The following is an 18,333-nucleotide window of genomic DNA, read 5'->3' as shown; positions in this document are numbered from 1 at the left end:
ATGACAACATTGCACTCCAGCCTGGGTGACAGCGAGACTCAAAATAAATAGAACTAGAAAGACAAAAATTAGCCAGGTATGGTGGTGTGCACCTGTAATCCCAGCTACTAGGGAGGCTGAGGCAGGGGAATCTCGTGAATCTGGGAGGCAGAGGTTGCAGTATAATGACATTTTGGTCAACAACAGATGGCATATACAATGGTGGTCACTTAAGACTATGACTGTACCATATGGCCTAGAGGTGTGTTAGCAGGCTCTACCATCTAGGTTTGTGTAAGTACACCCTATGATGTTCACATAAAATGAAATCATCTAATGAGGCATTTCTCAGAATGTATCCCTGTCATTACGTGACACGACTGTAAATAATTTTTTTTTTTTTTTTGAGAGAAGGATAGAACTATCCTAAATTTTATATGGAAAGGCAGAAGGAAAAAGGGTGAGAATCATTCTACTTAAATTCAAAGCTTATTATATAGCTGCAGTAATTAAGACTGTGTGGTACTGGCAAAAAGATCAACACAGATCAACATAACAAAATGGAGAGCCCAGTAACAGACCCACACTAATATGCTCAGTTGAATTCTGGCAAAGATGCAAATGCATTTCAATAGAGGAAGGACAGTCTTTTCAACAAGGGGCTAGAGCAAGTTGATGTCCATAGGCAAGAAAATAAACTTCAAATTAAACATTTACTAAACACATACTAAATGTAAAACTCTACAAAACCTTTTGAAAACATAGAACCTCTTGAGGACAAAGAGATAAACCTTTCCTAGACAAAGGTTTCTTGGGCTTAACACTAAAAGCATGATCCACGACAGGAAAAATTGATGAACTGGATTTCAACAAAATAAAAAAATTCTGGCTCTGCAAAAGACTGTTAGGATAAAATACAAGCTACAGACTAGGCAAAAATGTTTTCCTACAAATATTTCTACAATATATAACAAATTCTCCATTGGGCGTGGTGGCTCAGGCCTGTTAATCCCAGCACTTTGGGAGGCTGAGACAGGCAGATCACTTGAAGTCACCCTGGCCAACATGGCTGGCCCATCTCTACTAAAAATCCAATTAGCCGGGTATGGTGGCACGTACCTGCAATCCCAGCTACTTGAGAGGCTGAGGCATGAGAATCGCTTGAACCTGCGAGGTGGAGGTTGCAGTGAGCCAAGATTGTACCACTGCACTCCAGCCTGGGTGACAGAGTGAGACTCCATCTCAGAAAAAACTCTTGAAATACACAGCAAAAAAGAATAAAATATATAATTTGAACATGGACAAAAGACATTTCACCAATTATGATACACAGATGGCAAATAAGCACATGGAAAGATGATTAACATCATTAGCTATCAGAGCAATTCTAAGTTACAACCACAGTAAGATATCACTACACTCTTACCAGAATGGCTAAGAGTAACATTAAATGCTGGAAACGATGCAGAGAAACTGGATCACTCAAACATTACTTGTAGAAATGTAAAATCATACAACTATTCTGGAAAACTTTGGAGCTCCTGGGCATTTATCCAAGAGAAATAAAGACTATGGTTCACATAAAAACCTGTACACAAATGTTTACAGCAGCTTTATTTAGATACCTAACAACAGGAAACATTCCTGATGTCCTTTCACAGGTGTTCACTATGGTATATCTATATTGACATCTTACTCAGTACTAAAAACAGAACTACTGATGCAACAGTCTGGATCAATGCGCAGAGGTTATGGTGAGTGAAAAAAGCCATTCCCAAAAGAAAGTATAATCCAATTATAATTTTGGCAAAATTATAGAGATGGAGAACAGATCACTGGTGCCAGAGGTTACGAAGGTGGGCGTAGCTATATGAGCACAAGACGAAAGTATGACTTATAAGGACAACAGATAGGATCATTGTGATAGAAATGTTCTATATCTTGATTACTATCATTTCTATTATATCTTGGCTTGGTTGTGATATTGTCCTAGTTTTGCAAGATGTTATCATTGGGAAAACCGGGTGGAATCTTGGTATTATTTCTTACAAGTGTATGGGAATCTACAATGATCTCAAAATTTAAGTTGAATTGAGAAAAACAAGGCAATGATCTATATTTATGTTAATAGGCCTGAAATAAGCTAACAAAGAGGAGTAGACTGATATTAAGACACACAATTTGTGGTGGCGCGTGCCTGTAGTCCCAGCTACTCAGGAGGCTGAGGCAGGAGAATTGCCTGAACCCAGGAGGCGGAGGTTGCGGTGAGCCGAGACTGCACCATTGCACTCCAGCCTGGGTAACAAGAGCAAAACTCCGTCTCAAAAAAAAAAAAAAAAAGACACACAATTTGGTTCATTTCCTAGATAATTCCAGTGCCTGTTAGATATCTTATTCTGCCTAATCAGAAGTTTCTTCTGATGGTCTCAGGTTATCTAATATCTGCCCAGTTAATACAAACCTATGGATCCCCAATAATGTGTCTTTTTTAAGACAGGGTCTGGCTCTGTTGCCCAAACTGTAGTACAGTGGCACAGTCTCAGCTCACTGCTACTTCCACATCCTGGGCTCAAGCCATTCTTCTAACCTCCATCTCTTGTGTAGCTGGGACTACAGGTGCATGTAGCTCCCAGCTAAGTTTTTGGGAGAGACAGGGTCTCCCTATGTTGCCCATGCTGGTCTCAAACTCCTTGGCTCAAGCTATCAGCCTGCCTCAGCCTCCCGAAATGCTGGGACTATATGTGTGAGCCACCACGCCCAGCCAAAATGCGTCTTTTCAAAACATCTAGCAACTTACTGAAAAAAATAATTTTCCAATTAAGAAGAGATGAAAGATACTAATCAACAGGCTGGATTTAAGACTAATTTTATGAGAAGATCAGCTAAGTGAATTTTTCTGATGCCCTGAAAAGAATAAAATAAAAATCAGAAAGGTCATTTTCCTGTCCTTAAATTATTTTGTACATCTACTGCTTGGAAAAAGAGTAGTTTAAAGAAGTCTGCCAACCTCTCTGTGATCTTACGTATGTGGTCCTAAACTTAAGCATATGTTTGTTTCATACATATATATCTTATATATACATAATCTTTAAGTTTATCTTAATTTTTGGTATGAAAATCTTTTTATACCTTGTTACCAAAATAAACCCAATTTGCATTAAAATTACTACTTATCATTTGAAGAAGCCAAAGGCAGTTCTTAAATTCTTCCCCTTTTAGGAGAAAATTTTGAATAATGACTCCTTTATCCAAATCTGATAAAGAATGTGTTCAATATTTTATATTATTTTATATTATGTTTTGAGAAAGATCTTTATTTGCTTTGTACAAGTAAAAATTACATATGACACATTAACATATTATATATCAACATGATACATAATTCACAAAACACTGTCTGCCAAAAGTAATTTTACCACTGTTTTAAAAAAAAAAAACCCTAAAAGTGGCTTTTTAATATGTATATTTTCTTCAAAGGAAGAAATTCCTTGCTTTTACTCAGGTGAAAAAATAAAATTAAACATCTGATTTGATTCCATATAGACAGAATCAAGAATGATTCCATCTATAAGGGTTCTTTGAGGAGACACCTGGGATTCACTGCATTGTTTTTATTTTCTTCTTTTTCCTCTTCTTTTCCAACACTTCTACCCTTTTTCTCTTCTTGGTTGATACCAGGCTGCTTTCTTGTGTTGCTTTCTTACTGTCACCAGTTAAACCGCATTTCTTTGTGCTAGGTTTTGACTGCTTTTCTTCTTTGTGCACTGTGTCACCAGGCTCCTTTTTGCCGATTTTGGACTGTTCTTTACTTACTAAAACACAAAAGACAGTGCCTTTAAACCCTGTTTTTCCCCCTTGATTGAAATACACACAGGCTGCCAATAAAGTGAAATTATCTAGATTTCCTCCACTTCTGCAATTTAAGAGATAACAGATTATTTATTTCAAAACAATCAAACTCGATTACCAGAAGGCTCTACAGCTGGAGGAAGGCTTGCTTTTGTGTCTGGCACTGTGTCTAACCACACTCCAAGACATGTCAGCCTGGCGTTAGTGTTTACTTCACAGAGTAAAGATGGGCGAATTTTCTAAATAGAAGAAACAAACATTCATAATGTGAATTTTCAATAATTTCTTTTGCCATAATCAAGTTACCTTAATTTAAAACTTCCTGTATTTTCTTGAGTACAAAATATGATATTCAGAAGCAATATATCATCTTCACTCATGGTTAGTTTGACTATGTTATTCACAGAGCCAATTTCTGAGAAGTATTCAGAAACTGAAAATTCTGAAGAAAAGAATCAGGTCTTACTTCTAGGGCTGAACAAAGAACCTTGGAAAAAGAAACATTCAACAAACCATATTCATAGAATGTGTCTATGAGAGAACAAAGAATAAACCAAGAGAGACTGTAAGAAGACTACAGGAGGGAATTTAATTTTCCAAACTGTCTGGTTCAAATGGTTTGTTAATTCCGTAACTGATCAGGAGCTTCCAAATTGTTTTTAGCAATGGCAGTATTTTTACCTAAGAGCTTCCAGAGAACTCCAATATACAAGAGAGGAAATAGAGCTTCTCTGACTAAAAAGAGCAGTGAGAGTTCTGGGATCCTGCCAGCTCAGACTCAGAAATGACAACCATCAAGGCAGCTCCTTGGGAACCCTAACTTTAAAACCATTAATATCAATCATGCCTGGAGGAGATTTAAAAAGTTTATTTAAAGATCTATGTCTTATGACCCTTAAAAAAAATTCTACCTCACTTAAGAGCAAGACTTGTATTAAAGTGCATTTAGATTGTGTTAAAGCACTGACCTTATTTTGCTTAAGCTTCCACATTTTGATGAAACCATCACTCGATGCTGTAACAATAACATGATGCTCTGGAATGTCAAAACTGAACACGGCCTTTACCCTAGGATAGAAATATTAACACCATAAAAGATCTTTTCCTCCAAGTAGTCTAATATTGTTATAAAATTACACACACAGACTAGTGCTTTCTCAACGTTTCAAGTATTTACAAACTGCTCAATGAATGGTGCCTTAAAATATAACTATGCTTCACATTCCATTAGTGAATCGTATTCAGGCCCAAAATACAAGATAAAATCAACTGCCCACCATATCTGAAGGAAAAGTTGAAAAGACAATAGATAACTATAAATAATCAGGTTATTATAAAGGAACTAAAGATGAGTAAAACAAAGCCCTTCATCTCAAGAAATTCCAAGTTCAGTCAGGAGAGAAAAGACAACAGAAACGATGAATCAAGGCCTCTCCCACACACCCATTTCCCTCCACTCCAGTGCCACCATTGATAGTCTAAGCTGCCATCACTTTTCTTCTAGATCACAGAAGTAGCCTCATTGGCCTTTCTGCTTCTATTTTGCCCCTTAACAATTTTTAAAAATGTAAATCAAATCATGTAACTTCCAGGCTTAAAACTCTACAAAACTGGGGTCTACTTTAAAATACCATGGGAGAGGAAGTGGCTGGGCATATAGATGAAGCAAGACTGGCCACACAGTGACAGTTGCTAAAGCTGGTGGCGAGTCTTAAAAAGTTAGTACCATAAGGCTGGGCACGGTGACTCACACCTGTAATCCCAGCACTTTGGGAGGCCAAGACGGGTGGACCACCTGAGGTCAGGAGTTCGAAACCAGCCTGGCTAACATGGTGACACCCCATCTCTATTAAATTAATTAATTTAAAAAGTTAGTACCATAAAAAAAAAAGTTAGTACCATAAACCAGTCTAAATGCTTTTAAATTTTTCCATAGTAAGAAAAAATATGATTATAGGCACCATCTGGCTTCCACCACTCTTTCCTTGCGCACTCTCACCTAGTCACAAAGGTCTTCTATCTGCTCCTAAAATACACCAAGCTCTGTTCTCCCTCAGGGTCTTGGCATCTGTGGCTCTCTCTTCCTTTTTTTTTTGAGATGGAGTCTCGTTCTGTTGCCCAGGCTGTAGTGCAGTGGTGTGATCTCAGCTCACTGCAACCTCCGCCTCCCAAGTAGCTAAGATTATAGGCATGTGCCACCATGCCTGGCTAATTTTGTATTTTTAGTAGAAATGGAGTTTTCTCCATGTTGGTCAGGCTGGTCTGGAACTCCCAACCTCAGGTGATCCGCCTGCCTCGGCCTCCCAAAGTGCTGGGATTATAGGCGTGAGCCACGGTGCCCAGCCCTACTCTCTATTTTTAAAACTAGCTCCTTTTTTATTCTTAAGATCTCACATCTCCTTCCCTCATCATCCTATCTAAACCAATTACCCTTATTCCTTAATCATTCTACTTTTCTATTTCCATTCTGTCATAATGATCTGCTTACTTTATAATCTATTGCCTTGCTACAATAGAAGAGCCATGAGAGCACAAGCTCTTGTCTTTTCTGTTCATTATTAAATACCTCATGTAGTATTTCATAATGATGATCACCGAATACTTGTTGACTGAATGAATGGCCAAATATCTTAAGTGTTACTAGTGTATCTGGAATAGGTGACCTTGAAGAATATGTTTACTTCCCAATATAGGGAAAGAGTAAGGCCTTTATTTTAGTGACTACAGTACTCTAAGTACAGATTTCTTAAAACTTAACCATTGTTTAATAAATAAGAACTAAGACTCATTTGAGACATAGAACATGCAAATGAAACACATCAAAATATAACTCTGTACATTAGATCAACTTTTTCAAAATTCCTGGAAAAAGCAGGGATCTAAGAGTCAGATAAAACTGGGTTCAGCTCTCAGCTCCATTACCTGAGAGTGGGATAATCTTAGCCAGGCCACTTTGAGATTATCTACCCCCTAGAAATAGAGTAAGCATTAAAAGGTAATAAAGACTGACACAAAACTGGAACTCAATAACAATTCACTTCTCCTGCAGGGAAAAAAAAAATCACTCGTAAAAGGGGAAGAAGTAGGCAAGGGGAATTATGTAAAAGGACGAAAGTAGTTGGGAACAAAGCTCAAGATTGTTTAATCTTTTGTTTGTTCAAATATGCTTGACTTCAGGCTCCAAATCTAACAGACATTTAAAAAACTATCTTGTGCAAATAACTAGTCCCAAACACAATTTCACCGATTTTGCATTGTTATTTATTTATTTATTTTTTTGAGAGGGAGTCTCGTACTGTAGCCAGGCTGGAGTGTAGTGGTGCGATCTTGGCTAGCTGCAACCTCTGCCTCCTGGGTTCAAGCGATTCTCCTGCCTCAGCTTTCCCGAGTAGCTGGGACTACAGGTGCACACTACCACACCCAGCTAATTTTTGTATTTTTAGTAGAGATGGGTTTCACCACGTTGCCCAAGATGGTCTCGATCTCTTGACCTCATGATCCACCCACCTTAGCCTCCCAAAGTGCTGGGATTACAGACGTGAGTCACCATGCCCAGCCCACTTTTGCATTATTAAAGGCCATGAAGATAACATTTTCCACCATTTTATTAGACTCCAGATACCATATACTGTCCACGTAGGTATGTCTGATTATTTCTGCAGTTAATAAAAACATATACCCTGGTTTAAGAAACTACTGCATATATACCATTTATTAAGGCTCAACATATACACCTGAGATTGGTAAAATTACCTGTTTTCATGAGCTTTAAATTCACAGAGGCACACTAGCGAATCACAGTCAAAAAGCCTTATAACTTCTTCATCTCCAGCCACTGCAAGGACAGACTCCTAGGAGAGAGGAAAAATAAAAATATGCAGAATGTCATCAACAGTTCCAGCCATCACCACAAACTTCGGTCACTGATTTCTGATTACTTACTGAAAGAAATTTAACAGCAGAAATTCTCTTTTCATTTGTGATGGTGCCACTAATGGATGCAGTGTCAAGCTGATAGATGTCTATTTTGTTCTGTATGATAACTACATATTGCTCTCCTCTTGGGGACCATTCCACTATGTGAGCATCTGTAAGTGAAAAAAATAAAGTTTATTTATTATTTTTTATTTAAATTTTTTAATTTTAATTTTTTTTTAGTAGAGACGGGGTTTCACCATGTTGGCCAAGATGGTCTAGATCTCCTGACCTCGTAATCTACCCACCTCAGCCTCCCAAAGTGCTGGGATTATAGGCATGAGCCACCATGCCTGGCCTATTTATTATTTTATAAATAAAACATAAAATGATCATAGTAATAAAAACAGCAAATATTTATAATGTGCATTTTCAAATCCATTATCCCATTTGCTCTTCATTACACATTTTACAAGTTCAATTTTTTAGAAAATAATCTAGGTTCAAAAAGTCAAGGGTGGGCCAGGTGCAGTGGCTCACACCTGTAATCAAGCATTTTGGGAGGCCAAGGTGGGTGGATCACTTAAGGCCAGGAGTTTGAGACCAGCCTGGCCAACATGGTGAAACCTCATCTCTATAAAAACTACAAAAAATTAGCGAAGTATGGTGGCATGCACCTGTAATCCCAGCTACTTGGGAGGCTGAGGCAGGAGAATCACTTGAACCCAGGAGGCAGAGGTTGGAGTGAGCTGAGATTGTGCCACTGCACTTCAGCCTGGGTGACAGAGCGAGACTCAATCTCAAAAATAAAATAAAATAAAATGAAATAAAATAAAATAAAAATCAAAGGCAGGTGGCAAAGCCACAAGAATCTAGATCTAAAATAGGAAAATAGAAGGGCGTGGTGGCTCACGCCTGTAATCCAAGCACTTTGGAGGCCAAGGCAGGCGGATCACCTGAGGTCAGGAGTTCAAAACCAGCCTGACCAACATGGTGAAACCCCGTCTTAGAAAAAAAAAAAAAACAAATAAAATAGGAAAATAACGTAATCCAAAGCATTTGCTCAGAGGTAAACACCACCATGCAGGGAAATAAATGTGTAACATGCACACACATAAGAATGTGTATCTATCTATATTCATAGTCCATTAAGTCACTGTAAAATACACTGGTTGAGTATCCCTTATCCAAAATGCTTGAGACCAGAACTGTTTTGGATTTTGGAATATCTGCATTTAAACAGCAAAATATCTCAAGGATACAACCCATGAAACTCATGTTTCAAATCTAAAAATGAAAGTCATCTATGTTTTATATACACCTAGACTGAAGGTAATTTTACACAATATTTTAAATAATTTTGGGCATGAAACAAAGTTTTGACTGTGATTCATCATGAGGTTAGGTGTTGAATTTTCTTTTTCTTTTTTTTGAGATGGCATTTTGCTCGTCACCCAGGCTGGAGTGCAATGGCCAATCTAGACTCACTGTAACCTCTGCCTCCCAGGTTCAAGTGATTCTCCTGCCTCAGCCTCCCAAGTAGCCGGGATTACAGGTGTCTGCCACCCGACCTGGCTAATTTTTGTATTTTTAGTAGAGATGGGGTTTCATCATGTTGGCCAGACTGGTCTTGAACTCCTGACCTCAGGTGATTCACCTGCCTCAGCCTCCTGAAGTGCTGGGATTATAGGCATGAGCCACCATGCCCGGCCTGGGTGTTGAATTTTCTACTTGAGGCATCACATCAGTGTTCAAAAAGTTTCAGATTTTGAAGCATTTCAGATTTCCAGATTAGGAATTCTCAACCTGTATTTCAAACAAAAATACTCACTTTGTTTTATATTTTTTATGAATGCTGATCTTCCTTCTATAAGATTCCACGTTCTGCAAAACAGGAAGCTCACTTATGGTGTGATCACCAACTTTTACTAAGTGTAAAAGAACAAGCATAATGACGACTTACTCAAGTGACAATTTTACTAAATATTGGCTATTTAAAAGACCTGCTATCTTCCTTACAGCAACATCTTGAAATATTATCAGGCAGGATTAAGGTTTGCTCCATTCCCATATCCCTTTAACACATTGTAACCATTGTATTTTCCAAAGGTTTCCCTTCCTAAAATCTTCACTTTACAGCTATGATGATTGGAGCAAAATTACATGCTTGAATACAGAGCTTATCATCTTTATCCTACCATTATGAAAAGGTTCACTAGCTTTTGACCTTTCCCTTGTTTCATAGTATTTTTTTTTTTTGAGACAGAGCCTCGCTGTGTTGAGCAGGCTGGAATACAGTGGTGCGCTCGGCTCACTGCAACCTCCGCCTCCGCCTCCCAGGTTCAAGCAATTCTCTGCCTCAGCCTCCTCAGTAGCTGGGATTACAGGCACTGCCACCATGCCTGGCTAATTTCTTAATTTTTAGTAGAGACGGGATTTCACCATATTGGCCAGGCTGGTCTTGAACTCCTGACCTCGTGATCCACTCGCCTCAGCCTCCCTAAGCACTGAGATTATAGGCATGAGCCACTATGTTTTCCTACAGCTCTCCATCATTTAAAAACACTGTGAAACAGGCAGGGCGTTTCACAGTATTTTTAAATGGTGGAGAGCTGTAGTAAAAGATACACCTTAGAAAAATGCTCTTGAGCATTAATGACTTACCTTAATGTCTTATCTGTACCAACCGACAGGGCCAACTTGCCAGATGGGTGAATAGAAAGGAAGGTCACATGTCCTCTAAAATGAAACCAACAGTTAGTCCCCAACTTGACTGGCACATGGAGAATGCCAAAGGGAAGAGCCCAACTCACTTGTGAGCTTTAATTGACTTCAGGCATTCCCATTTCTTGACATCCCAGATACAGATAAGTCCATCTTCCGCTCCACTGATTAAATGCCTGTTGCCATAGAATTTCAGGCAAGTTATTGTGCCTGTGAAAAAACCAAAACAGGCAAAAATAATATTCATTTTAAATGCAAACTCCATTTCTGGTTTGAAGGCTATGCTATGCTAAGTAAAACACTCAATGCCTTTTTTTTTTTTCCTCTTGAGGCAGGGTTTTACTCTGTTACTCAGGCTGGAGTGCTACGGCACAATCTTAGCCCACTGCAGCCTCTGCTTCCTAGCTTCAAGTGATCTTCCCACCTCAGCCTTCTGAGTAGCTGGGACTACAGGTGCACACCAATACACCTAGCTAACTTTTATATTTTTTGTAGGTACAGAGTTTCACCATGTTGCCCAGGCTGCTCTTGAACTCCTGGACCCAACTGATCTGCCCACCTCAGCCTCCCAAAGTGCTGGAATTACAGGTGTGAGCCACCGTGCCTGGCCTCAATGTCTTAATATTACTAAAATATATCTTAACATTTTTTCGTATATGTACAACTGCTAAAATCTATGCAAATATTTTCAGCAGAGTATCTCCAGTTTGGATATATTTTTGAACGAATCAGTTCACTTTCTTGCTTTACCTCTTCAAATTACAAATTTAGGAAATGGCTGGCTAGGATAATTTGGGCAGAAGTAAACAAAACTAACTGGCTAAGAAGCTAATCTGGGGAACAAACCAGGTGTACTGCCACATGACTTCCACTTTCTAAACTAGCCACCCAATCAGCCACGATCAGGTCATTATCACTCTGACCTGTTTTGATCCATTTCTAAACACTTCTCATTCATTTGTTCATATTTTCCTCTCCTTATTATTCTATTTCTCACTTTGGAAAGTTTACTTTCCTACATCTGCTAACCTAGAAAAAAGTTTATCTATTACCAACACTGAGAAAAATAGGATTTATACAGCCATAAAAAGGAATGTGAACATGTGCTCTGCAGGGATGTGGATGAAGTTTGAAGCCATTATCCTCAGCAAACTAATGCAGGAAGAGAAAACCAAACACTGGCCGGGTGTGGTGGCTCATGCCTGTAATCCCAGCACTTTGGGAGGCCAATTCGGGCAGATCACCTGAGGTCAGGGGTTCAAGATCAGCCTGGCCAACATGGCGAAACCCCATCTCTACTGAAAATACAAAGATTAGCTGGACGTGGTGGTGTGTGCTTATAGTCTCAGCTACTCAGGAGGCTGAGGCACAAGAATCGCTTGAACCTGGGAAGTGGAGGTTGCAGTGAGCTGAGATCCTGCCATTGCACTCCAGCCTGGGTAACAGAGCAAAACTCCCTCTCAAAAAAGAAAGAAAACAAAAGAAGAAAAGAAAAGAAACAAAACAAAGAGAAAAGAAAAAGAAAGACCAAATACCACATGTTCTCACTTATAAGTGGGAGCTGAATCATGAGAACACATGGACACATAGGGGAGAACAACACACACTGGGGCCTGTGGGAGGGGAAGGGTGTGGGGAGAGAGAGCATTAGAACAGCTAAAGAATGCCTGGCTTAATGCCTAGGTGATAGGATGATCTGTGTGGCAAACCACCAAGGCACGTTTACTGATGTAATAAACCTGCACATCCTGCATGTGTACCCCTGAACTTAAAATAAGAGTTGAAGGAAAAAAAAGAAAAGAATTTTTAAAAAGAAAAGGAAAAAAAAAGGATTTATACAAGGAACGGAGGAAACCAAGAAACCAAGAACCCTCTTTCATTCACCCCCCAAGTCTAAACTCCTTCTATGTAATTCCTTTTCTTATTGTTGAATTCTTGTACTAATGGGTATGGGCAGATCAAATTTAACTTATTTCTTCCAAACCTGAGACAGAAGGCTTCTTTGTATGAAGTGGGTGTGGGAAAAAGAGAAAAAAAGAATTTATATTTAAAACACTCAAAGCACAGCCGATGAAGGGTAAGACAGGTGTTAAAGCAGTTATGGACAGTCTGCCATGGTGTGAACGTGTCCCCCAAAATTCATTTGCTGAAACTTAGTTGCCAATGTGATAGTTTAAGAGGTGGGACCTTTAGGTGAGGATGACTCATGAGCAAGATTATTGACCTTGTAAAATTTTTTTTTTGGCCAGGCAAGGTGGCTCACGCCTGTAATCCCAGCCCTTTGGGAGGCCGAGGTGGGCAGATAACATGAGGTCAGGAGTTCAAGACCAGCCTGGCCAATATGGTAAAACCCCGTCTCTACTAAAAATACAAAAATTAGCTGGACATGGTGGTGGGTGCCTGTAATCCAAGCTACTAGGGAGGCTGAGGCAGGAGAATCACTTAAATCCAGGAGGTGGAAGTTGCAGCGAGCTGAGATCACTCCACTGCATTTCAGCCTGGGCAACAGAGCGAGACCCCTCATAAAAAAAACAACAACTTTTTTTGTTTGTTTGTTTGCTTTTTTAAAATTGGCTCCAACTCTCAAGCTGGACCTTACAGAATTGTATAGGGAGCTGCTTTGCCCTTCTACCATATGAAGACACAGCAACAGACAGCCAATCCTTAGCAGACATGAAAATCTGCTAGTGCTTTAATCTCAGACTTCCCAGCCTCTAGCACTGTGAGAAATAAATCTCTATCATATAAAAAGTATTCAATCTAAGGTATTTTGTTATAGTAGTCTGAATAAACTAAGAGAACATCTAATAGAAGGAAGCCGTTTATGGCTACATATTTACTGCTGGAAACCAATGCCTGGTGTGGATCCTCTGAAACACAAGAAAGACTGGATAGGAAAAAAGGCACCTATTTTATCTGCCTTTGCAGAAAACCAACTTTCTTAGCTAAGTTATTCCTCATTCTCTGTCCCCTGGGAAAATGCAATAAAAACAGCATAAAATGGTACTGAAAAAAAAATTTACCCGTTCAGGCTTTCTCTCCCTTGATTCTGCCACTATCCCGGGTACCTTGACCACCAGTGTGGAAAACCCAACAAGGCGGGAATTACTACTCCTTGACTTCAACTCCAGTGATCTTTGCCTCCTCTGTATTTCAGTACCCCCTACCCACAGCCTGGGCATCGTTACCACATAGAGCTGTTCCACGTTAGAAATCTTGACCTCTGGGAACCTATTTGCCGACCACAAGCTCACATCTTCCCATCCCTTTTACGCCTTCCTGCACTCACACTCCACCTGCTTTTGTATTTCAGAGATCTCCAGGTCCTTGAAAACACATTTCCTCTATGCTGACAACCTAATCTACTCCTTCACCAAAATTCTTAATTCCCTTGTAACTCAATGCTCCTACTGCACACACCAAGTAACCATCCTCTCTCTAAGGAAATATCTGGGGCTTACTACCGAAGAAACTCAGAAAACCTTGCAAACTGATGTTGCTCGATCCATAGCTGCCAATTCCAATGGGGCAGGCCTTCATCAGTCCTTCTGTTTGGGTTCTAGTCAGCAGCCCTCCCATATCAAACTGGCAGTACTTTCCTCAAGCCCACATCACTCATTAGCCTGCTTGCTCCCTCCCTCCCATTCAGCCTCTACCTGCCTTCTCTCAAGGACTCCAGGATCTGGTCCCATCTACTTCTGTAGCCCCTCATACTCCAACTTAACCTTCTCATAATCCACAACAGCTTACGGCTTCCCATGCACACCAGCGGTCAAAAGCATGGGCTTTAGACCTAGGTTCAAGTTCTGGTTCCACTGTTTGGAGACCTTGGGCAAGTCAAGTAACGTCTTTGAAACTAGGTGTTCTCTTCTATGAACTACAGATAAAACTACTTTCTTGGCACACTGAGGGGTACACAATATGCCCTCAATAAAGTGAGATATTGCTGTGATGCTACTACTCGTGCTCCTCATACTGCCGGCTCTGCCTGCAATGTCCTTTCTCCCTCCTTGCAAACTTTATCTGCTTAACAACTGACATTTCTCTTTTAAAATAATTCAGATGAGAAGAGAAAAAAAAAGATAATTCAGATTCATTTTAAGGAAGGTTTCAGTGAAACCTCACTCTGACTCCCTTACTCCCTGAGTTAAGTTCCTCCTTTCTGTCTTCCAATACGAACTGTGAGACAACCCAGAGCAAGAAACCATTTTTCCCCCCCGAGATGGAGTCTCACTCTGTTGCCCAGGTTGGAGTGCAGTGGCGCAATCTCAGCTTACTGAAACCTCTGCCTCCCGGGTTCAAATGATTTCCCTGCCTCAGCCTCCCGAGTAGCTGGGACCACAGGTAGGTGCCACCACAACTGGCTAATTTTTTTTGTATTTTAGTGGAGATGGGTCTGGTCTTAAGCTCCTGACCTCAAGTGATCCACGTGCCTCAGCTTCCCAAAGTGTTGGGATTACAGGCGTGAGCCACCGCACCAAGCTAAGAAACCATTTTTAAAAAAATTCCTCTATCTTCTACCACAGAATCTTCTATAAAATAGATACAACAAATTGCTCAGCTGAAGTCAAATTTTAAAGAACACCTCCATGTTTTTATCTTAAGGGATACAATTTTCTTACCACTGTGATGCACTAGAGCCCCATGCTCTATCTTCTTTTTCATGTCATAAATGTGAATTGTTTCATCTTTGCTCCCAGTGACCACAAAACGACTATTTACAGCTACTGCTGACAAGGAGGCAGTGTGAGCATGGTGAGTGAAGTCAGCCACAGGAGTCCACTGCTGCTGAAGATGAAAACACACAATTAATGCCACAGTCGCACCACAGTTTTACCAACTATCCACTGGTAGTTTTCATGAATCATGGAACCTATTTATCGGGTTACTGAAAAGATAAATCGTTCTGCGATTCATGAAAATTATCAATGGATCCTACAAATGGAAAAATGACATGTAAAACTATAAAATGACATGTAGTTTAACACAAAGGACTTGAGACTTCATAAGGAAGGTAAAGCAATGCGGTGGGAAGGCAACACTGGGTATCACCACTCTAGAACACAGTAATGGAGACTGGACGGGAGAAGACTTTTAGATCCTACACAAATCTTTTTTTTTTTTTCTGAGATGGATTCTTGCTCTGTCACCCAGGCTGGAGTGCAGCGGCACGATCTCAGCTTACCGCAACATCTGCCTCCCAGGTTCAAGCGATTCTCATGTCTCAGCTTCCCTAATAGCTGTGATTACAGGTGCTTGTCGCTACACCCTGCTAATTTTTGTATTTTTAGTAGACATGGGGTTTTGCCATGTTGGCCAGGCTGGTTTCAAACTCCTGGCCTCAAGTGATCCACCCACCTCAGCCTCCCAAAGTGCTGAGAATACAGGCATGAGGCACCACGCCTGGCAACAAGTCTTATAAAGAAAAACCAACAGAGTAAAGGGATGTTTCCATGAGTACCAACATAAGTCCCAGAGAATCACCAGTAATGAAATCTCAGCATCTGTATGCTTATTGCCATGTGACAATAGGATTAGGAAGTCTGGATGAACGTGAAGTATGACAGCAAAATACACAGACACACAAACACACACTCCTTAAACTGAAGGAACTGCATCAAAAAGTATTTGGGAAACAAACCGAAAAAGGAAAACACCCACCAAACTTCTTTGAACACGTGTTACTGCAAATCAGGTCCTTCATAATTACAGCAATAGATACTCCTTCCATCAATTAAGACCAAGGGGGTCTCCTCTGAATCAAGCATTCTTGGGGGGCTGCTATGGGCTTAAATCAAATAACCTTTTCAAATTCACATAATGTGGGTTTATCTAGGTTATCGCTTAGATTTAGTAGCAGTATAGGGGAATAGTTAAGAGCTTCAAATGTCAGAGACCCTTAGGGGGCTCCTGACATTTTGGGTCAGCTCTGCCAATTATTAGCTGTATGGCCTTCAGCAGTCACTTAACCTATTTAGGAGGAACATTTTGGTTCCTCATCTGCAAAAATGAGAACAACTGTATCTGCCTCAGGATTGCTGTGAGGCCTATTGTGTGTCTGGAACATAGTTAAGTAATTTCACTACAAAGAAAACACTCAATAGTAACCATCTTTGACTATACAAAACACATCACTTTTCAGCCAAAGACCAAAAGCAAATAACTGGAGTAGGAAACAAAATAAACAAAAGCAACAGGTCGAGTGACATACTCCCAAATTTTCTGGGTAATGCAAGATTGACACCTTGACTTCATAAAGAAGTACTATGCTCAATAAAACAGGTTTCTAGAAAATACTTAGAATTGCTTCAAGAATAAAATTGAGCTAGATGTTAGGAGGTAGGATTTCTAGTCGCGAGTACAGTCCTATCTACCTATTTGACTACTGGCAATTTACTAAAGCTTTCTATTCACACACCTAGTAATTCTGCTGTAATTTCTCTCCATCTATGTGTCTCCTCAGTCCTCCAACCCTTCTGGAGGGAACGTCTCTAAGGCAAGATCCATACCTCCAGCATCTTTGCAACTCCACTGCCCAGCTCGCAAATAAGTTTCCAACAAATAACGAACTGGTATCGCTTTATCTGTAAGTGATTTCTCCTAATCTAGCTCTAATAATTTGTAAAATTCTAGGACAGAAATTCAGAGAAAGAGTGAGATCTTTTTTCATTAAATTTCGAATACTGTCAACTTATGGGATCGATCTACCCTTATATCCACCATCTACGACTCATTGGTCCGTATGCAGAAATGCCGTTTCCTCTGTGTCCCGTGGCCCTTTTGTCTACTGTAACAGGCAGATATTGTCTCATTTTGATAAAATGTCCATTCTGTGTTTTAAAAGGTTAGCTTTTCCCTTAAGTCTTAGGTTTAATTCATCAATTCATCCAGAGATCTGACAGGGAACAGCAGGCGCTCCAATGTTTACCTCTGCTGTGCAGGAACCAAACCTGACCGTCCCGGCCCCGCCTCCGGCTGTCTCCCGGTACGCTGTATCTCACCTCGCGGTCGCCGCACGCCTCGGACTTCGGGTGTACAGTGAACCCAAAGAGGATCTGCTCGTAGCAACCCGCGACCAGCTCCATTCAGCACACCACGTGCCTCTTCCGCCAGCCCGGTTCAACCTGGAGGTGACGGAACCGGATGTCAAAAAAAAAAAGGCCTGCGTCCTTTCTCCATCGGCGCTCGAATTATACGTCATGGGTTCAGGGCTGCCTTTAAGTCGCCTGTAAACGTGGAAACACTTTCAGCGCTGGAAGGTCACATGGATTTCCCAAGAGGAGAATAACTAAGGATGCCACATGAGGACGTTCTCACCGCAAGAAGAAAAAAATTGAGGGCAAGCAGGCATATCTTAGGAAGGTGCAAGCTAAGTCCGTCTAAGGGGAGCAGGCGGGACATTCTCTGCGAAGACCCTCATTTCCGTGATATCCAGTAGGAGGCGGGGTCGACTTCTGGCCCGGTGGGGCGGGGCTGTGGCTGAGGTTCCTGGCAGTGAGGTGGGGCTTTTGGCGTGCGATTTGGTGTGGGCTGTGTGCTAAGAGGGTAGAAGTTACGGTTCCTTTTTGTTCAGGAAGCAGTGGAACGAACCTTTCGTAACAGGGCAAGGAGGGGTGGGACTTAGGGTTCGCGGTGACCTGTTCCAGCGGCTCAGCGCCCGCGCTGCCTCGAGGGACCCGGTGTGCGAGACCTGTCTGCTTGCTTCTCTTGTTTAACTCTGGGGTCATATTGGCCAAGGTTGCGGCACCTCTTGGGGAGGGAGGAGTGAGCCTGGGCAACATAGCTGGAGTCCGTCTCTACAAAAATATTTAAAAAGTAGCCAGGCCTGGCGGCGCGCGCCTGTGACCCCAGCTACGCTGAAGACAG

At 40.9% G+C, this 18,333-nt stretch overlaps 1 protein-coding gene across 2 annotated transcripts; it reads right to left on the bottom strand.

Moving 5' to 3' along the window:
• Positions 1–1,565: 1,565 nt before the first annotated feature.
• PAK1IP1 (PAK1 interacting protein 1) lies at positions 1,566–17,602 on the bottom strand. Of its 2 annotated transcripts, none has more exons than XM_012440348.3 (10): positions 17,469–17,602; positions 15,090–15,255; positions 10,557–10,677; positions 10,408–10,482; positions 9,575–9,627; positions 7,771–7,916; positions 7,582–7,679; positions 4,797–4,896; positions 3,947–4,067; positions 1,566–3,791 (listed from the first exon to the last, which is right to left on the bottom strand). In XM_012440348.3, the coding sequence occupies exons 1-10, from the start codon at positions 17,550–17,552 to the stop codon at positions 3,577–3,579; spliced, it is 1,179 nt and encodes a 392-aa protein (XP_012295771.2). In that variant the 5' UTR covers positions 17,553–17,602; the 3' UTR covers positions 1,566–3,576. The 2 variants fall into 2 exon arrangements, with proteins under 2 accessions (XP_012295771.2, XP_012295772.2); XM_012440349.2 differs by having other exon boundaries at positions 15,090–15,252.
• Positions 17,603–18,333: the final 731 nt, after the last annotated feature.

Source organism: Aotus nancymaae, unplaced genomic scaffold (assembly GCF_030222135.1).
Source record: "Aotus nancymaae isolate 86718 unplaced genomic scaffold, 86718_ANA_hifiasm-v0.15.2.pri h1tg000051l, whole genome shotgun sequence".
Classification (NCBI taxonomy): Eukaryota; Metazoa; Chordata; class Mammalia; order Primates; family Aotidae; genus Aotus; species Aotus nancymaae.
This window is presented reverse-complemented; position numbering and strand designations above follow the sequence as displayed.

What these genes read in the sequence shown, in the direction of transcription:
- PAK1IP1 (XM_012440348.3), bottom strand. Translation starts at nt 17,552, where the DNA reads ATGGAGCTGGTCGCGGGTTGCTACGAGCAGATCCTCTTTGGGTTCACT. An exon ending in AGGCGTGCGGCGACCGCGAG is followed by an intron (nt 15,256 to 17,468) that starts GTGAGATACAGC and finishes TTTCATCTTCAG; the next exon opens with CAGCAGTGGACTCCTGTGGC. An exon ending in GGTACAGATAAGACATTAAG is followed by an intron (nt 9,628 to 10,407) that starts GTAAGTCATTAA and finishes CCTGTTTTGCAG; the next exon opens with AACGTGGAATCTTATAGAAG.